The sequence below is a fragment of the Aquarana catesbeiana genome, linkage group LG04, assembly GCF_042186555.1.
Source record: "Aquarana catesbeiana isolate 2022-GZ linkage group LG04, ASM4218655v1, whole genome shotgun sequence".
NCBI classification, from domain to species: Eukaryota; Metazoa; Chordata; class Amphibia; order Anura; family Ranidae; genus Aquarana; species Aquarana catesbeiana.
In genome coordinates this window covers 330,596,986-330,617,458 of record NC_133327.1, presented here as the reverse complement: position 1 = coordinate 330,617,458, position 20,473 = coordinate 330,596,986, and the positions used below count along the sequence as shown (strand labels likewise).

The following is a 20,473-nucleotide window of genomic DNA, read 5'->3' as shown; positions in this document are numbered from 1 at the left end:
CCATGGTAACAGATGATTAGCAGCGTCATGTCCTCTCTCTCTGTCACCCCATTTCCCTTTATTACAAGCGGCTCTCACTCCACCTCCATCTCCTCACTGGTAGCCAACTGTCCTGATCAATAATGCCTCCCATCGGATAATGCATCCGACGAGCAGAGCATGCACAGCAATGGCTCTGTACCACATTCGATGGCATTGTACGGCATGCGATTAAACTGTACGGCATGTGATTAAACTGTACGGCATGCGATGGCATTTTACGGCATGCGATGGCATTTTACGGCATGCGATGACACTGTACGGCATACGATGGCTCTGTACGGCATACGATGGCATTTTACATGTGATGACACTAAGGCATGCGATGGCATTGTACAACATGTGATGATACTGTACAGCATGCGATGGCATTGTACAAACTGCCATAGCACTGCACGGCATGTCATGGCACTGTACAGGTCATGGGACTGTACGGCATGTCATGGCACTGGCAAGGAATATGTCTGCTCACAGTGTGCACATTGTATATTCTGCCCTCTCCCTGCAAATGTCCTTTATGTGTGTGTGAGGTGAATTGTTGCTGCAGTTTATTACAGATTTAACTTCTGATAAAAGTGGAATATTAGGCTATAATGTGGCCCCCAAGGCTTCCCCCTCCCCTTTAGGGCTTCCTTACATAGGCATGCACAGAGCGAGGCACAATATGACTGTCAGATTTTGCCTCCGCGCTGTGCAGATAGTCAAATAATGCCTTCCATCAGATAATGCATCCAACGATCCGATCCGCAATACGTAACTTTACTCCTGCTGGTCTCCCGAACAGCTGTAGTTACGTCATCAATGCGGATGCATTATTTGGTGGGAGGCATAATTCGACAGAACATCGGCCCTAAATATTTATCCCCTTCCCAGCAAGTGTAATTAGTGCAGTAATCACTGTGTTAGTTATACTGGTCCCCACAAAGTGCAAGTCTGATTGTCCGCCTGCAATATTGCAGGCGGACAATAAGTCACTGGTCGCCGCCATTACTAGTTTAAACAATAAAGAAAAAAAATTAATGGATGTATATACCATTGTTTGTAGACAGTAATAATATTACAAAATTCAATCAATATACGCTTATTTTTTTGGATGTGAATAAGATGTTCATTACAAGAATTGTACTCGATTTTTATCTTTAATTTTTTTTGTCTTAGCTTTATATGTGGAAAAAAAAATATATATATATATATATATATATATATATATATATATATATATATATATATATATATATATATATATATTAAAAAAAAAAAAAAAGAAGAAGTAGTGATCAAATGACACAAGGAAAAACAGGTGTGAAAAACTTGTTGCATCTTTCCCAAAAAGACTCATGGCTGTATTAGATCAAAAGGGGGGTGCTTCTACTAAATACTGAGCAAAGGGTCTGAATACTTAGGACCATGTGATATTTCAGTTTTTCTTTTTTAATAGATTTGCAAAAATGTCAACAACTCTGTGTTTTTCTGTCAATATGGGGTGCTGTGTGTACATTACTGAGGAAAAAAAATTAACTTAAATGATTTTAGCAAATGGCTGCAATATAACAAGAGTGAGTATATAATTAAAAAATGCATTGTGAATGAATTATAAGATTTTTTTTTTATATATACATACACATACACAGTATAGACATATAAACTTTATTATATATATATATATATATATATATATATATATATATATATATATATATATATATATATATATATTTATTTATATTATATGCACATATACGGTTAATGATGTTTATGGTACATTTGCCTGTCAATAAAATTTTTGGGGGATGCATTCAGGGAGATTTCCTGCCTGATCCTACCTCTTACTTTCCTCTCCTGTCCTCTGATTGCTATAACAATGGGGCGGGAACTTCCGCCGACGCCTACATTGCTATGGCAACCTGTCAGGAAGAAGGATGGCCTCGCTGAGGCATTTCTGAGCATGCGTGAGATCTGGGAGGCGCATGCTGGGTAGTCAGCTGCACAGAAATCCAGGAAATAAACACAGGAGGGCTTCAGATGCCCACAGCTAAAATAGAACTTGCCTGCTTCTGAGATCTGTAAGCAACAAACTATTTTTGAATTAAGTAAAAGCATAAAAATATGACATGTTAGAAACCATGCACAGGTTTGGACAATTACAGAGCAGTCTTAAAAAAAAAAAAAAATATGTTTGGGGGACTGGAACTCCACTTTAACCACTTCAATACCAGGCACTTAGACACCTTCCCGCCCAGGCCAATTTTCAGCTTTCAGCGCTGTTGCAATTTGAATGACAATTGCGCGGTCATGCTACACTGTACCCAAACAAATTTTTTATCATTTTGTTCCCACAAATAGAGCTTTCTTTTGGTGGTATTTGATCACCTCTGCGGTTTTTATTTTTTGTGCAACAAATAAAAAAAGACCGAAAATTTTGAAAAAAAAAAAGTTTTTCTTTGTTTCTGTCTGTTAAAATTTTTTGTAAACAAGTACGTTTTCTTCTTCAATGACGGGCACTGATACAGCGGCACTGATGGGCACCGATGAGGTGGCACCAATGAGGTGGCACTGATAGGTGGCACTGATGGGCACTCATAGGCGGCATTGACTGGTACATATGGGTGGCACTGATGGGTACTTATGGGTGGCACTGATAGGTGGCACTGATAGGTGGGCACTGATGGGCAATGACAGGTGGCACTGATAAAACTTATTGGTGGCATTGCTGGGCATAACTGAAACATAATGGTGCCAATCAGTGCCCATTTGTGGGCACTGATTGGCACATGTGGATGGCCATGGGGTACATACCTGGCCATCCACATGTTGCCCCTTCCCTGGTGGTCCTAGTGGCGATCCCTGGTGGTCCAGTGTGGTGATCTGAGGGATGGCTGCGCTGATAAACAAACAATCAGCACAGACCCCCCCTGTCAGAAGAGCCGCTGATCGGCTCTCCCCTACTCGCGTCTGTCAGACGCGAGTGAGGAAAAGCCGATCAACGGCTCTTCCTATTGACATCGTGATCAGCCGTGATTGGACACGGCTGATCACATGGTAAAGAGCCTCCGCCGGAGGCTCTTTACCAAGATCGGTGGAGCGGTGTGTCAGGCTGACACACCGCTCCACCAATCGCCCCGATGCGCGCCCCAGCGGGCGCGCGGCGGCATGTTATCCTGCTGGACGTCATGTGATCCCCAGTCAGGATAACGCAACCACTTCCCGGACGTCAATCCGCTATAGGCTGGGCGGGAAGTGGTTAAGGTCATCACAGAGGACAAGGGGGCACTCTTTACGTCTGAAGGAAAAAGAGATTTAGTCTCCAAAAAGCTTCTTCACAGTAAGAGCTGTGAAAATGTTGCATAGACTCCCTCAAAAGCTGGTTCTGGCCAGCTCAGTAGATTTTTTTTTTTTTTTTTTAAAGCAAAGTCCTAGGTTCTTTTCTAAATGTACATAATATAACTGGATAACAACATTTATAGGTAAAGTTGATCCAGGGAACATCCGATTGCCTCTCGGGGGAACAGGAAGATTTTTTTTCAACTGCTAGAGCAAATTGGATCATGCTTTGCTGTTTTTTTTGCCTTCCTCTGGATCAACTGTAGGTATGGGATTGTGTATATAGGATTGTAATTTTTTTGGTTTGTTTTGCCCTTTTTATTGGTTGAACTAGATGGACTTATGTCTTTTTTCAACCAGACTTCGGCACATATAGTAGTTAGAAGTGCATAAGCTGAAAGATGTGTTGTAATTAGGTCTCAATCCAAAAATGATGCTTGGATGGAAAAGATCTCCAATTTAAAATTGTCATAAAATTATTTATACTGTCGAGAGGCGTGACCAGATGCAAGACGCAGCGGAAGTGCTAGAGGAGAGCTCCCCACTATTCTACCAATCAGCTGACTGCCTACAAGCCTGGTGTACCTGATATACAGCTCACCATCACCGGCATCCCTCCCAGAGAGTATTTCTTGGCTGTCTGGTCTCTCTGGCGTGCTCCGCTGCCTGCGGCCTAGTCCGCGACCTGCCTCCTCCAGAAGACTGTCCCATCCGTGGCCACAGCAGACCCCCGTGCTTTCCTTATCACAGTACCGGCCGGCGGCTCCCTCCCTGCGGTTATACAATCGAGGAGGACCCAATTGTAGAGTGGCTGGAGTGAGAGCCGCACCACCCGCGTTCCCGCAGCCATCTTGTCCCGGAGGCCGGAATCCTCTCATCCACGGGAGCTGCGGAGTGCGGGTGGCAGTGTCCCACTGCTCCCCCCAGTCCCACCTACAGCTCCTTAACCTCTGGACTTGGCTGGCTTGAGAGCAGATGAGTGACACTGAGTGACGCTGCTGTCATTCCGAGCACCACACAGTGCAGGCTCCGATGGCTGCTGGAGGGAGGATTTTGGTCCCCCGCAGTTTTAGGCTCTGGCTGCTTGTTGTGTGGGCAGAATGGGGATGCAGCAATCTTCTGAGATCCCGCCCACCTGCCTGAATCGTCCACCTGCTGACCTGCTCACTCGCCTGTCCATCTGTCTGAACAGCCCGCCTGCTCATCCGTCCATCTGCCTGAACTGCCCACCTGCCTACACTCCTGAAAGAGGGAGATGTGAACTTATCAGGAGCGAGTGTGTGCTGAGGTTAGCTCAGCTAACTGCTTGTTTCATTGTTCCGGCTCCCTGTCCAGCACCATAGCATTAGGGCAATGGGACTGTAACAGGCTGAAATTGAGGAAGGGGTTAGCACTGTCATGTCCACCAATGCAGGTGGGGGATGTGGGGGGGAGGTCAGTGGTAGTGGAAGTTAACCCCCCACATGCATTGGTCTTTATGGCAGTCAATGTTAACCTCCTCATCCCCCACCCCACCTTGCAGTGGTCCTCATGGCAGTGAAATTTCAACCTGCCACCCCCTTCTGCATTTGTGGTAATGCCAGTAAAAGTTAACCCCCTCCCCCCACATTGGGGGTCATGGGAGGGGTTACATTTCGAAGCCACTAACCACCAATGTAGGAGAGGGGGATATTAATACTGACACCTGTGCTAGCGGTTATTAATGCATCCTCTGATACCAGTGTAGGGGGTTATTATGATGTCCACTGACATCAATGATAGGGGTTATTTATGCGTCCTCTGACACCTGCATTGGGGGTTGTTATGCCATCTGGCACCAGTGCTGGGGGTTTTTAATGCATCCACTCACATCAATGCTGGGGGTTATTACCACAGCCTCAGATACCTGTTTTGGAGGTTAATTTAGCATCCACTGACACCAATGCTGGGGGTTATAATTACGTTGTAATTTAATTCAAGTTTAGGGGAGGGGCAGGGTAGGGGTTGGGTGGGGTAACTGGTGGCGAGTAACTCTTAAGGCCCGGCTAGTAGCTCAGGACTTGAAATTTTGAGCCCTGTGGAGGCTTGTGCCTACGCTGGGCCACTGCCTGGGTGAGTAATACAGCTGTGACTGTTACTCCCCTGTGACTGACTGGCTGCTGTATGTGCAGTGTAACCCCCCCGTCTGATCATCACTACAGGGCTGCTCGGCTTACCATCCACTTGCTCCATCCTACCCAAACCTCCTCAACAGAAGCGTAGTCCCCGCCCCGGCAGAGTCATCACCCTTGCCTTCAGACTAACAGGCCCTAAGAACTGGTCCAATAAATTATCCACGGTAAGCCGCCCACCTCCTGTTATGACTACACAGCCAGACGCTTCCCTCGTCGGGAGATTGCAGGCCCTGCTGGCTGAACTAGCAATGGAGCCTGGATCTTCTCCGAGTGCGGCTCTCCCGCCTCCCTCATCCCTCCTCCCAAGATAGCACTACAGTGATCCTGGCCACCATTGAGCATAGCAAAAAATCCATGCTTGTGAGAACTGACCGCCTTACAGAAGAATGTATTATCATAAGAAACGACCTGAATAAGATCAGAGGTCGGCTGACCGAATCAGAATCCAAAATTTCTTCCACTGAAGACCTCACAGCTACTCACACCAATACAATAGCGGATATGCAACGCACAATACAATTACTTGTAGCTAAATCCGATGACACAGAAAACAGCAAGGCACAACAACGTCCACGTCTTTGGTCTCCCGAAGGGTGAGGAGAGCGACCAGCCTACTGAGTTCACGGAGGAGTTGTTTAGGAAATTGCTGGGCCTTGTGGATGTCTCCCCGACCTATGTCAGAGCGCGCCCACCGTGTACCCACAGGTCGCGCTATCCCCGGTGCAAATCCCCGGTGCAAATCCCCGACCCTTCTTGGTTCGCTTCTTTAACTTCAGGGATCGTGACAGGATTCTCGATAACACCCCACACTTCCGTACGGCAACTCCTCGGTTCTATTCTCCGATTTCTCAGCCAAGCTGCAGCGTAAGAGAAAATCCCTTAACGAGGTCCGTAAGCACCTACGTGAAAAGAACATTAAATATAGCCGTCTCCGGGTCCCTCACAATGGCTCGGTCAGGTTCTTCGACTCCCCGGCGGATGCGGATGACTACCCTGCAGTGAGCAAGATAAGCCGTTCATCACTGCACGTTGCTTTATGAAATTTGCCCTTAAAATGCCATCTTCCTTTTGGATCCACGCATCAGAGTTTGTCTATCCAGTCACCAGTTTTTTATTTAGTCCTCCTGATCTCAATACCTACTCTGTTGCTGGTTGGCCCCTAAGTTTCTCACGCAAGCCAAACCCACCGACTCCCTGAGGCTGGTATGTTTGACACATGTCCTGATTATGGTCCCTCCCTCGTTTGAGCTATTGAATATAAGAAATCCTTATGGTCCTAGACTAGACATAGGTTTCTTCTGGTTCCTTCTACCCCGGAACTACCTCGTTAGACACATACTCATTTAAGTACCTAACCCCTCCAAGTTCCGCCTTCCTAAAGAGGCACCAGCAGCACTACATTGCCGCATTCTGGTATTCTTCAAGGAAGTCTGATGTTCTGCTTTTAGGTATCAAACTGACTGGCATAGTTATTGGGGTTGCTGGTTAGTATGGAGTTTGCTACTACTGTATTCACTAGGTTAATGTTCACTATGTTTGTATTCTGTGGTAACCAATCACCTCACTTACTCACCTCTTATCCCTCTGGGCATACTGTACACCATCCAGAAGAAACTGGCGCCTTTACAACTCACTAGAGTTGTATGTACTGGGGACTTTAATTCTGTCTTATAAGCTGACTTGGACTCCTCCAATCCTTAGCGACTGTCCTGTGTAGAACTAGGGTCCTGGGCTCACACGTTTGACCTAACAGAGATCTGGAGAAATAAGTATCCTTTAGATTGTTTTTACTCACACTACTCTGCCTCACATAAATCTGGCTCCCGCATTGATTTGGCGATCAGGTCTAGGCTGATGCTGTCTTCCATATGGGTAGTCTCCTACTTGCCGGCTGGCATTTCAGACCACTCCCCAATGGAAATTATTGTTAAGGTAATAGGAGGCAAATCCTTGGGTTGTTGGCGCCTAAATTCTAAATGGCTTCATAATGAGAGGGTACAGGAGCTGCTGAAGGACTCAGACACACAATACTGGGAGGTAAATGAATCCTCGGCATCCCCCCCAATGGTGTGGGACGCTATTAAAGCGCTTACCCGAGGTCAGTATGTATCGGCCATCAAAACTGCAAGGTTTGAATATAACTCCCAGCTGACCTTACTCGAACAGGCTGAGTCTGATGCAGCTTCTGAATTTGTGTCCTCCCCTATTGGAGACAATTACTCAATTTTGCCACAGGCCGTAGAGACCTGGAACTTCACCTCACGTCCCTCACTTATGCAGAAGCCGCTCTTCAGGCCGGGAGGCTGTTTGAGTCTGGGGACAAGAATGGTAAACTGCTGGCCAATCTAGTTGCGGACTCCCAACACCTGCCGGTGGTCTCCGAACTGCTCTCAGATACTGGGAGCTCTATTACAGACCCTCCTGACATTTTTAACACATTTCAGTTTTTTTTCAGCCCTTATACCACCAAGGCACTCCCTCAGATCTCTCGTCCTTATTGGACATGCTGCGCAGTCTTTCTCTGTTGTCCTTGTTTTCTGAGGAAGCTGCCTCTTTAGACGCAGACATCTCCGTTACCGAAATTGAAAAGGCAATTAAATTCACTACCCCCCAACAAAACTCCTGGACCTGACAGGTTACCGGAAGACTGGTATAAATTAAAAGTTGAACACATAGCCCCGAGGCTTCGTGAGGTGTTTTCAGAGAGCTATGATCCCAGGCCCTACCTTCATCAATGTATCAGGCTCACATTATACTAATACCCAAGCCAGGGAAAGACGGCAAGCTTTGCGCATCTTATAGACTGACCTCGCTTTTGAATTACGACTTTAAAATCTTGACAAAAGTGTTAGCCATGAGATTGACCAAATTCCTACCATCCTTAGTTAGTATTGATCAGACTGGCTTTGTCCCCGGAAAATTGACAGACATTAACTTACGCAGAGTTCTGACGCACTTGCAGCTCTCCCTGACGAACTAGCCTCTAGGGTTCTGGTCCTGCTTGACATAAAGAAAGCTTTTGACTCAGTGGACTGGGTCCATGTGTCTGCTGTACTAGAGGTAATGGGCTTTGGTCCACGTCTCTGTAACTGGATCAAAATCCTTTATAGGGCTCCCCTGACACAAATAAAATTGGAAGGTGAATTGTCTGAAGTGTTTCCCATTGGAAGGGGGACCAGACAGTGGTGCACATTATCCTCTGCGCTTTTTAAGCTCATGATGGAACCAATAGCTCAGGCTATACGTAATTCTGCCCTTATTAAAAGGTATTAAGGTAGGTGCCGTTATTGAAAAAGTGGCGTTATACGCAGACAACATGGTGCTCTTTTTGGAAGACCCCAGGCCCTCCCTTAGGGAAGCCCTGGCATTTCTTTCCATGTATTCTCCTTTGACAGGCCTGAAGGTCAATTGGGATAAATCCCTCATCCTGCCCATAGATCAAGAGGTGGAGGCCAAGGCTGATCCAGATTTGCCCCTAAGGTGGACCTCTTCTGCCAAATACTTGGGGGTGGTGCTATCCTCCTTGACAAAAGACTATTGTAACGAAGGGCCCCCGATCGATCGGCAAGAGGCTAGCATACAGTCCCCTCCAAAAGTCTCTTTCCCGGCTAGGTCTGTCACAACAATATTAACCTGAATTTGCTGCCACTCTTGGCTCTAACGAAGCAACGTTTATCGGCATGGCCCCACCTCCTCCTCCCCCTTGTGGAAAGGATTAACCTCATTAAAATGAAGTCGCTCCCCTCTATTCTGTACGTCCTTCGCAATGCTCCGGTGTGGATCCCTAGGAGATACTTTTGGCAATTCGAATTTGTAATGACCTCATTTCTGTAGGGATTGCAAAGACCTGGGTTTCGGCTGACAATACTGCAAAGACCTTGGACTGAGGGTGGACTTGCATGCCCATATTTATTTTCTTACTACCTTGCTGCTTTACTCACTCAGGCCCACAATTGGTTTGTAGCAGACGAGACCAATGCTGCTGTTGTGTTCGAGGCAGCGTAGCTTGGCTCTTATGAAGCACTCCGTAACATACTATATAGAGGCCAGTCAGCCCTATTTTTAATTACTCAGTATATGAGAGCAGTTATTAAGGCATGGCAACTTCTCGCACACTTTTTCACCTCGTATACCATTGTGGCTTAACCCCTCCCTTAAACAATTCTCCTTGTTCCCCGACCCTATTGTGTGGGCTTCTAAGGGGATTAAATACCTTAGGCAAATTTGCGAAGGGGGTGTGCTCCTGACCTTCGACGTCCTTAAAACCAAATATGCCTTCCCTAATTCATATCTGTTCAGATATCTCCAGCTGCGACATGCCTTTCAGATGCAATTTGGTAACCAGTCTGTAACTATCACCCAGTCAAGAATTGAATCCCTACGACATGCAGACATACTAGAGAAACCACTCTCCTCCATATATAGGACCCTTCAACCCACCATACATGACGGCTCAGATAGACTCCTGTCGTGCTGGCGTACAGAGGTTCCTGAATTAGATACAAAGGATTGGGAAGACGTATGGGACTATCCCATTCTTAGCTTGGTCTCAGCCAGAAACAGGCTAATACAGTTTAAAATTCTTCATAGAATTTATCTAATGCCTCAGAGGTTACATAGGATACATAGGATTTATCCCTCACACCCCTCGCAATGCTGGCAATGCACGGCAGACGCTGCCACCTTCTTGCATATGTTCTGGGAGTGTCCGGGTATAAAGCTATTCTGGTCAGTGGTTTCTCATTGTATCTGCAAGGTCACTACTGTAGCAGTGCCATTGTCAATAGATGTATGCATCTTATGTCTAGTTCACTTACTAGCTATCTCCAGGGCAATGAAAGCTCTAATAGGCCCACTATTGTTTTATGCACGCAAGTTCATACTCCTTAAATGGAAATCTCCCCAGACACCTACCTTAGATTATTGGAAGTCTATTGTTAACAAAACAATCCCTTTGTACAAATTTACTTATGAATCTAGGGGATGCCCGCAAAAATTCTCCAAGGTGTGGGATATATGGACAGAGTTCAGGGATACTGTTGAGTCATCGGCAATGCCTCCATAGAATGCGTTGTCTTGCTTCTGAATATTTCTCTTGTCGGGTTTTATGCACCGAGGGACAATCCTCAGATGTCTGCTTCGCACCTTCCAGCTACGGCGAACAAAGTCTTCGTAGGCCTTGGTTACCAAATGCCTTGTGTTGATAGGTTATAATTGTGTTTTGTTTTTCGTTTTCATATGTGGGCAGGACTTACGTATGTGAGCTCACGGGGACAGGGGCGCTTTAAAAATTTTTTTTCTTTATTGTTAAATTTTACTTTATTTTAGCTTGACGCTTTTTTTCCCAACACACTTTTATTCCTATTACTAGGACAAACATCCCTTGTAAAAGGAATATGGCATGACAGGTCCTCTTTACAGTGAGATATGGGGTCAATAAGACCCCACATCTCACCTCTAGGTTGGAAAGCCTGAAATAAAAAACAAAAAAAAAAAAAAAACACAATCCTGGCTTCCCAGCTGAATCGGCGCCATTCGTTTGAATGCAGAGGCCGGGCGTGATGTCATAACATCGCGCCCGGCCTCCGACGATCATAAAGACTCTGGCGACCATCTGGTCCGCCGGAAATCTCTGATGACCATCCGGGGCCAGCAGATCCTGTGTCCGACTCACCGATCGTAGCAGTGAGTCGGTAGAAGCACCGGAGGGCGGCGGGAGAGGGGGGATGCCCCCTCTCGCAAGAACGATCATGCGGTGGAACAGCCGCTTTGACCATTTTTATGGTGCACAGAATCACTGGCTCTAAAAAACGATATCTGAATGATGCCTGTAGCTACAGGCATCATTCAGATATCCCCGCTCAAAGCTGAGGACGTCATTTGGCGTACGGCGGGCGGGAAGAGGTTAATCTCAGGAAGCAACAGCAAATAATTACAGCAATAATATTACAGTATAGGAAATAAAAGGAATTGCAACTTCCAAGGTAAACTTCACATCAAATTGGTGCTAAAGAAAGAATATTTTTTAGAGCAGCCAAATCCTCTGTATTGTTAATAATTCTCTTTTCTGACACTCAAGTGAGGGGATACCCTTTGGTGTATTACCTTTGTGACTTTTTGATACCAGCCACACAGAGAGGCCATAGAGCAGTTCATTTTCCTCTGTGAAACTGTTGCATGGTCTTCTTCTTCATCAAGGTCCAAGTCTGCGCTGCATCCCATGAGCTGTGAGAGCAGTTTCTGAAGCAGCTGCTTGATTCCTAAAGGAAAACTCTAGATGAAGGCTTATATCAATAAAGCGATGTATGTACAGAATTATTTTAAATTAAAAAAAACATCCCTGTAGTTTAGTATCTATACCACTGACATCTATGGCTTCTATATATAGGACTGCCACAAGATTTAAAATGCTATTAAGCCCTCGTCCACACCGGGCCGATTTGACATGTCAAATCGCATGCCAAACCGGAGCCTATTGCCGACAACGGCACTGTCTGAATCGGTGCTACGCCGACTTTGCAGCGCCGCACCGATTCCCAAAAGTAGTTCTTGCACTACTTTTGGCGACTTTGGGGGGCGATTTCAATAGACATCTGTGCATGAACCCGCACAGATGTCTCTCAAATCGCCCCTGAAGTTGGACTGAAATGCTGCTGAAAGACAGCTGAACTCACATGATTTCAAACCCGCATTTAGTATGAACCTAGGCTTAGTGTGGTGTATATACTCCAAGATTACATTCTATAGTTCAAACTTTTTGTACTGGTAACACCAAAATGTATCTTTTCACTGGAATACATTTCAGGCACTTGTAAACTCTACCTCAATCACTCAAAGATGAACCAATATTTATACCTGTACATTCCTTGGCTTGCAGTAAGACCACAAATGGAGTAACCTGATCATTAAGAATCTCTGAGAGGCTTTCAAAAGTAAGCTCATGGTCGGTGACATTGACACCTGGGAAAGAAAAAGATTACACAAGGTTACTACATTTTCCTAAGAACAATACAAAACAATACATCTTCCCATCACAATATGCAGTTTTTGTATGTTGGATTAAATTAAAACACACACGCACACTTCACAGTAGGAAGTTTATTGGTTGAATAGGATGGATTTGTGTCTTTTTTTCAACCAGACTAACTATCTAACTATTTAACACAAATGGTCATTACTTCAGTATTAAGCCAGCCATAGTTGGTTTGAATCTTGGCCAGTTCAGCAGGGACAGGCCGAGATTCGAACCATCTATGGGCAGGATGGCTATAACTGCTAAATAATAATAAATAACAGCGCTAGATAAACTACAAAAATTGCAATATTATTAAGTGAATAACAATATTGTATGTGACATAAACATTAATAATAAACAATAGTGATAGACTATTCCATAAACCCCGTTCACGTGAATTTAAATGTAAAAACGACAACTCTGTAAGTGAACATTAGGAAAGTCCATCTGAGTGCAGGTAGAAAAAAGTCCGGAGATATAAATCAGATTCTTCTTAATGTTGTAAAGATAGATAGCTAATTGATTTCTCCACCGCACCACTGTGTTAACACCAGTACAATAATGTGCTTACCACAAGGCAAGCTTAGACAAGCCTGTAACCTTAACCCGGTCAGGGCCTTTAGCCAATGGGGATGATTGGACGGCGATAATCCACTACACCATCTAGAAGGATCAGCTACAGCAAGAAACCCTCCATGCGCACCTCCAAAGCACCGGAACAGTTTACCATTCAGGGGTTCCCCAAAAGGAAAGAAGGATCGACATAGCGTAATCCTTCAAGGGGATTAGAAGAGCACACAGCGTCCTGACATCCAGCTATTGTGGAGCGCTGGTGTTAACACAGTGGTGCGGTGGAGGAATCAATTAGCTATCTATCTTTACAACATTAAGAAGAATCTGATTTATATCTCCGGACTTTTTTCTACCTGCACTCAGATGGACTTTCCTAATGTTCACTTACAGAGTTGTCGTTTTTACATTTAAATTCACGTGAACGGGGTTTATGGAATAGTCTATCACTATTGTTTATTATTAATGTTTATGTCACATACAATATTGTTATTCACTTAATAATATTGCAATTTTTGTAGTTTATCTAGCGCTGTTATTTATTATTATTTATTTGAACAGGTATGTATCTCACTTATAGCAGCAGCTTTTTTCTAGGTGTCATTAGTCATTTAATTTTTGTTTGTTTCTCTGGTCAAAAACTGTTTTGGCCATCTTATCACAGCACGGTATTTTTGTTTATATTTGGCTATAACCGCTAGCAATAATCACTGTGTTCTCTCGAAAGGGAAAGCACACACACAATAACTCCGTGGGAGGGATTCCCCCATTAACACTATGTCGATGGGGGAATCAAGTGTTTTTCTTTCCTGCAACCCGTGGAAAGAAAAAATTGCATAAACTATGGCCTGCCTTAAGTACCATCCACATTTGTCCATTTTCCTGAACTAAAACATTAAAATGTTACCGTCTGGTTGTGTAAATCATATAGAAATCCTATTGGTTGCTATGTGGCTAGTTTACAAATACTGTAAGTACTACAGCGCTTATATGTATTAAAAAAAAAGAAGGATGTTTATGCACAAGCAGATCCACACAAATAAATGGAAAATGCCTGTACCATGCATTTTTTTTCTACATTTCTAAGTCATCTGTGTATTTAAATTTATATAACGAAATGAAAAAATACATGTTTAAAAAGCACAAAAACACAAATAAATGTATGTTTTCAGCATGTGCATTAGCATGGATTAAAAAAAGCGTGGGAGTGGGATTTGTCTTTGTATGTGTAGTTGCTTTTCTAACTTAAGGCAAATCAGCCAAATAGTTCATATACACATATGTGAACTGCATTATCTGCTAAAATTTTGTACAACCTCTTGTTTTACTAGACAGCACAACCTTGAGTAGGGATGCCACTTTCTCTTAGTTAAAGAATACAGTGATGTCACCTCCTCAACGGCAGACAATGAAGTAGTAGCTCCGTTTACTATGCTCTCTCCTCCTGTCAGCAAATGTACATGCAGCAGAGCCTTTTTGGCTCCTAATACTGCCCCTGCCTTTCCCAGTCTCGGTGCTGCTGTAAGGTTGATAGAGGCTGAAAAATATCTGCTTAAAATCCAGGTTTGGTATTTAAGACACAAATCCCTTAGCATTTTCAGTTTACGAGCATGCTCTTTTTTTTTAATTATCAATACTTACACAGTGGATCTAACCTTATTTATTAAGAAATTGCTTTAAGCACACTTAGAAAAACCAGCATAACAGCATACAATGTGCTGAAATTATTGTTCTATTTCCCATGCCAGAAGCACAGTTTTTATGAAATGTAAAATTTAGCATTTAACAGCTTCAGCCCCGGAAGATTTTACCCCCTTCCTGACTAAAGCACACTTTTTGTGATTTGGCACTGTGTCGCTTTACCTGCCAATTGTGTGGTTGTGCAATGTTACACAGAGTTAAACACTAGGGGGGCGATCAAGGGGTTAAGTGTGTCCTAGAGAGTGATTCTAACTGTGGGGGGGATGGGCTACCACTGACATGACAGCGATCACTGCTCCCGATGACAGGGAGCAGTAGATCCCTGTCATGTCACTAAGCAGAACGGGGAAATGCCTTGTTTACATAGGCATCTCCCCATTCTGCGGCTCCGTGACACGATTGCGGGACACCAATGGACATCGAGTCCCGCGGGTATGGTCACGCTGTATGCGGTGGGGTGCGCCCACTAGCCCTGCCAATTAAAGGGGACGTACAGGTACGCCCATTTTCCCACTGCTGCCATTGTGCCGATGTATATTGGCGTGCAGCGGTTTGCAAGTGGTTAAGTATCGCAGACATGTGGCTGTATTTATTAAAGCGGAGGTCTACCCTAAAATTAAAAATTACATTAACATTCTACAAAAAAATATAAAAAAAATTTGGAAAAAAAACATTTTTTTACTTACCAGAAATGCCTGTTGCTAGGCAGTCTATTCCTAATGTGCCTCTTCCTATTCCGCGGCGCTGCTCTTCTGGGACATGTGTGTGTCCCAGAAAAGCACAGGGCCATTCACAAAGCGCTGCGCAACTCGCGCATGCGCAGTAGGAAACGGGCGGTGAAGCCGCAAGGCTCCACTGCCTGTTTCCCTTAGTTAGGATGGTGGCACCCGATCTGATGGATGAATCGGCATTGGGGGGCCGACATCGCGGGCTCGCTGGACAGGTAAGTGCCCTTATTAAAAGTCAGCAGCTACAGTGAAAGAGGTGAAAGAACTTTAGCAAAATCCAAACCCTTTAGCAACCAAAGTACATGCTACGTTTTTATTGAATAAGGCCTATTGTCACAGACTGGAGGGACATTTATTTGGTGATATGGATAATAGAAAAGGAGAGCGATATAAAAGGAAAAGGCAAAAGCATACAAGATTATGCACTACCTACATTACAATATAAAACATTATGGTTTCACAAATACTCATCTGGAAAATAAGGATCTAATAAAAATAGGCATGCCTTCAAAACTTTAATCAATAAATTCATCAAATCCTTAATCATTTTTCTAAAATGACACAGACCATAACACATTCAATTTAACTCTGGAATTAATAATAGGAATAACTTAAGAATAACCTACCTAGTAGAAGAGCAGCAGTGGGGATTTCACTAGATCTCGCTCTACAACTCCAACCATTTCTTTTATCATGAAAATCTAAGTGTGACTTCTTCAGAAAAGATATTAAGTTGTCAAAAAGTTTTCTGTTGAGTTCTTCTTGCAGTTGCTGGATGAAATTAAATATACAATCAATTACCTTTCTAGGCCAGAGAAGATGTTTATCTGCTATTAGATTCCATTAGTTAAAATTTAACCAACTGAGTTCCAGGACCTTTGAAGTGATTGTAAACATGTTATACTTACCTCCTATGTGCAGTAGTTTTACACAGAGCAGCCTGGATCCTTCTCTTCTCGAGTCCCTCTTCTGTGTTCCTGGCCCCTCCATCCTGTTGAGTGCCCCCACATCAAGCAGCTTGCTATGGGGACACCCGACCTGAGCTGCAACTTCATGTGTCCATTCAGACACTGAGCTGCTGTTCGGCCCTGCCCCCTCTCTCTCGTGATTGGCTGACTTTGATTGACAACAGTGGGAGCCAATGGCACCACTGCTGTGTCTCAGCCAATCAGGAGGAAAGTCCTGGGTGGCCGAGTGACTCGTGGACATCTCTGGAAATAGAGGGACTGCGGGGGGGCTGCTACACACAAAAGGCTTTTTATCTTAATGCATAGAACTCCTTTAATCTATGCAAACCCCCTTGAGTCACAGGGCTTTTTTCAGGTTTTGAACATGTGATCTCTTACAATTGCTGCTTTGTTTTGCAGTCAACCCAGCTAATCCTGATATTGTTTTTTCGGGGACAGATAGTACTTTATTTTGATGTCATACTTAAATTGTATACTTTTTTTTAAGAAATGAGAAAAAAATTATGAAAATTATATAAAAAAAGGGCAATTTTCTGTTGACCACATACTGTAAAAAACGAGGCATAGTGTATTTATTTCTAAACATTTTTTTTTAAATGTCTGCAATCAAACAACACTTGTTTGCTTGTTTTTTAATTGCAATGTTTTTTTATGAAAATTCAAAAGCAAAATAAGAATATACAAAATAAGATATTTGAGGTGGAGAATGGCACAAGTACAAGTGGGAAGAAAGGAGTAAATGACATACTGATCCATATGAAAAAAGATGTAACATAAAATACATGGACATATGTAAGGTAGTCCAAAAGATAGGAAAAGAAAAGAATAGCAGAGTTCCACTAAGCCATAAATTCAAGCCCAAAGAATGTACAAACCTAGATGCCATCCACCATCAATAAAGAAATATTTTAAACATGGAAAATGTAAGCTGTATACCAAGAAAACCTTGGCTGCCAGAGTTTATTGACAATGGTATGTCTGCCAGTACTGACTGTAATAGTCATGCATACTGGGCACACGACGGGCTGTGTATGTGGCAGCCATGTTGTTGCAAATACAGCCATTACATTGTATTCGTCACTGTCTTTTTTTGTGTTGAACCAGAGACACAGCTGCAGTGACCTTCCCCCTCCCTTCTCCTCCAGTTCATGCAATATACAATGGCTAGCCGTGCCAGAACTTTCTTATGAGATCTTTGAGAGGAAAAATCCAGACCCTCTTGTGCCCATTACCCAAATCCACATTTCCGTCTGAAAACCCAACAGAAGCCAAATGGATCTTTCGTGTAGGAACACATGACCCACAGAATAAATGAAGGTTTTACCTACCTACCTTTTGTGGGAGAACAGTTCTTGTTAGCATCTGCAAATTATCTATATAGTGATTTGGTAATAGATGTGCGTAAACCCTTAAATGGTGACTCATAGGAATCATTTCTTTACAATAAAGACATTTAGAAGGCCAATAAGACTGAAAATGGTGAGTGAGGGATTTCTCTTCCCCATCAGTCTGAAGGCAAAAACATTCTATTTAAAATCCACTAGATGGCGCTGTTGAAATGTATCTATAAATAGATGTTGTAGACAAGCAGAGTCACCATTTGCCACGTGGTGGTTACAGCACTTTTCATTTTGAGCACTTATTTTATACACCCTCGACAAAGCTCTTTCATAAAGTGAAACACGTAGGGTACTTTTCTTAGTGAGTCTGGGTGCACTATCACATTTAGATATGGTATTTTGGTTGGTGAGGAGGGGTTTTATTTCCAAGTTGCTCTCATATCTCTTAGTTATCAATGGCCAGGAGTCAGTATTTTATTACAGTCAGGACACTTTTAAAGTCTAAAAAGAATGGAAGTAATAGATTGCTCCTAAATTCACAGAGTAGGGTGATTTCTATTAGTTGATTAAAACCCCTATGCTTCCTTTTTGTACTTCTTTTAGTTGCATATTGCAGTACAGAGCCACTAACAGGAGATAGAGTTCAATGGTAAATTGAGGTAGAAAGGTATCTCTCAGTTCACCCCTTCCTACAAGTAAAAAAAAAACACATTAAAAAACAAATTTAATTTAACCACTTAAGGACCGAACCTCTTTTTGAGATTTGTTGTTTAAAAGTTAAAAACAGGTTTTTTTTGCTAGAAAAATACTTAGAACCCCCAAACATTATACATTTTTTTTCTAACACCCTAGAGAATAAAATGGCGGTCGTTGCAGACTTTTTGTCACACCATATTTGCGCAGCAGTCTTATGCCCCGCACACACGGTCGGACTTTGTTCGGACATTCCGACAACAAAATCCTAGGATTTTTTCCAACGGATGTTGGCTCAAACTTGTCTTGCATACACACGGTCACACAAAGTTGTCGGAAAATCCGATCGTTCTAAACGCGGTGACGTAAAACACGTACATCGGGACTATAAACGGGGCAGTGGCCAATAGCTTTCATCTCTTTATTTATTCTGAGCATGCGTGGCACTTTGTCCGTCGGATTTGTGTACACACGATTGGAATTTCCGACAACGGATTTTGTTGTCGGAAAATTTTATAGCCTGCTCTCAAACTTTGTGTGTCAGAAAATCCGATGGAAAAAGTGTGATGGAGCCTACACACGGTCAGAATTTCCGACAACTAGGTCCTATCACACATTTTCCATCGGAAAATCCGACCGTGTGTACGGGGCATTACATGTGCACTTTTTTTGGAAAAAATACACTTTTTTGAATTAAAAAATAAGACAACAGTAAAGTTAGCCCAATTTTTTTTATATTGAGAAAGATAATGTTACGCCGAGTAAATTGATACCCAACATCTCACGCTTCAAAATTGCGCCGGCTCGTGGAATGGCGACAAACTTTTACCCTTAGAAATCTCCACAGGCAACGTTTAAAAAAATTCTACAGGTTGCATGTTTTGAGTTACAGAGGAGATCTAGGGCTAAAATTATTGCTTTCTCTACCGATCGCGGCGGTATCTGACGTGTAGTTTGAACACTGTTTTCATATGCGCGCGCTACTCACGTATGCATTCGATTCTGCACACGAGCTCGGCAGGACGGGGCGCATTTAAAAATTTTTTTTTTTCTTATTTATTTTACCTTTTATTTTTACACTTTTCTTTTAAAAAGAAAAAAACTGTCACTTTTATTCCTATTACAAGGAATGTAAGTATGACAGGCCCTCTTAAATATGAGATCTGGGGTCAAAGGGACCTCAGATCTCATATTTACACTAAAATGCAATAAGAAAAAAAAAAAAAAAAAATTGTCATTTAACCACTTGACCACTGGTCACTTAAACCCCCTTCCTAACCAGACCAATTTTCAGCTTTCAGGTGCTCTCACATTTTGAATGACCACTGTACCCATATGAAATTTTCGTCCTTTTTTTCACACAAATAGAGCTTTCTTTTGGTGGTATTTAATCACCATTGGGTTTTTTATTTTTTGCGCTATAAAAGAAAAAAGACTGAAAATTTGGTAAAAAAATGAATTTTTCTTTGTTTCTGTTATAAAATTTAGCAAATTAGTAATTTTTCTTCGTAAATTTTGGCCAAAATTTATACTGCTACATATCTTTGGTAAAAATAACCCAAATCGGTGGATATTATTTGGTCTTTGTGAAAGTTATAGAGTCCAAAAGCTATGGTGCCAATATCTGAAAATTGATCACACCTGAAGTACTGACAGCCTATCTAAATTCTTGAGACCCTAACATGCCAGAAAAGTACAAATACCCCCCAAATGACCCCTTTTTGGAAAGAAGACATTCCAAGGTATTTGAAAAGATGCATGGTGAGTTTTTTTGAAATTGTCATTTTTTCCCACAATTCTTTGAAAAATCAAGATTTTTTTTTTTTCACAAAATTTTTATATTAGAAGGTTATTTCTCACACGTGGCAATACCATGTGTGAGACTTTTACACAGCGTGGCCACATACAGAGGCCCAACATGCACGGACCACCTTCAGGCGTTCTG

The 20,473-nt window shown here is 42.9% G+C and overlaps 1 protein-coding gene across 4 annotated transcripts in view; it reads right to left on the bottom strand.

The window, feature by feature from the left end:
- The window catches only part of ORC3 (origin recognition complex subunit 3), a 271,107-nt gene that overhangs the window by 171,546 nt on the left and 79,088 nt on the right, over window positions 1-20,473 (bottom strand). For all 4 annotated transcript variants that reach the window (XR_012243893.1, XM_073626910.1, XM_073626912.1 and 1 more), the window contains 3 exons: window positions 16,154-16,298; window positions 12,369-12,473; window positions 11,619-11,773 (listed from right to left, as the gene is read on the bottom strand). Coding sequence is in view for 3 of the 4 variants with exons in the window: in XM_073626910.1 (XP_073483011.1) it covers window positions 11,619-11,773; window positions 12,369-12,473; window positions 16,154-16,298 (405 nt within the window). In the remaining variant the exon portion in view is untranslated. The remainder of the gene's footprint in view (window positions 1-11,618; window positions 11,774-12,368; window positions 12,474-16,153; window positions 16,299-20,473) is intronic.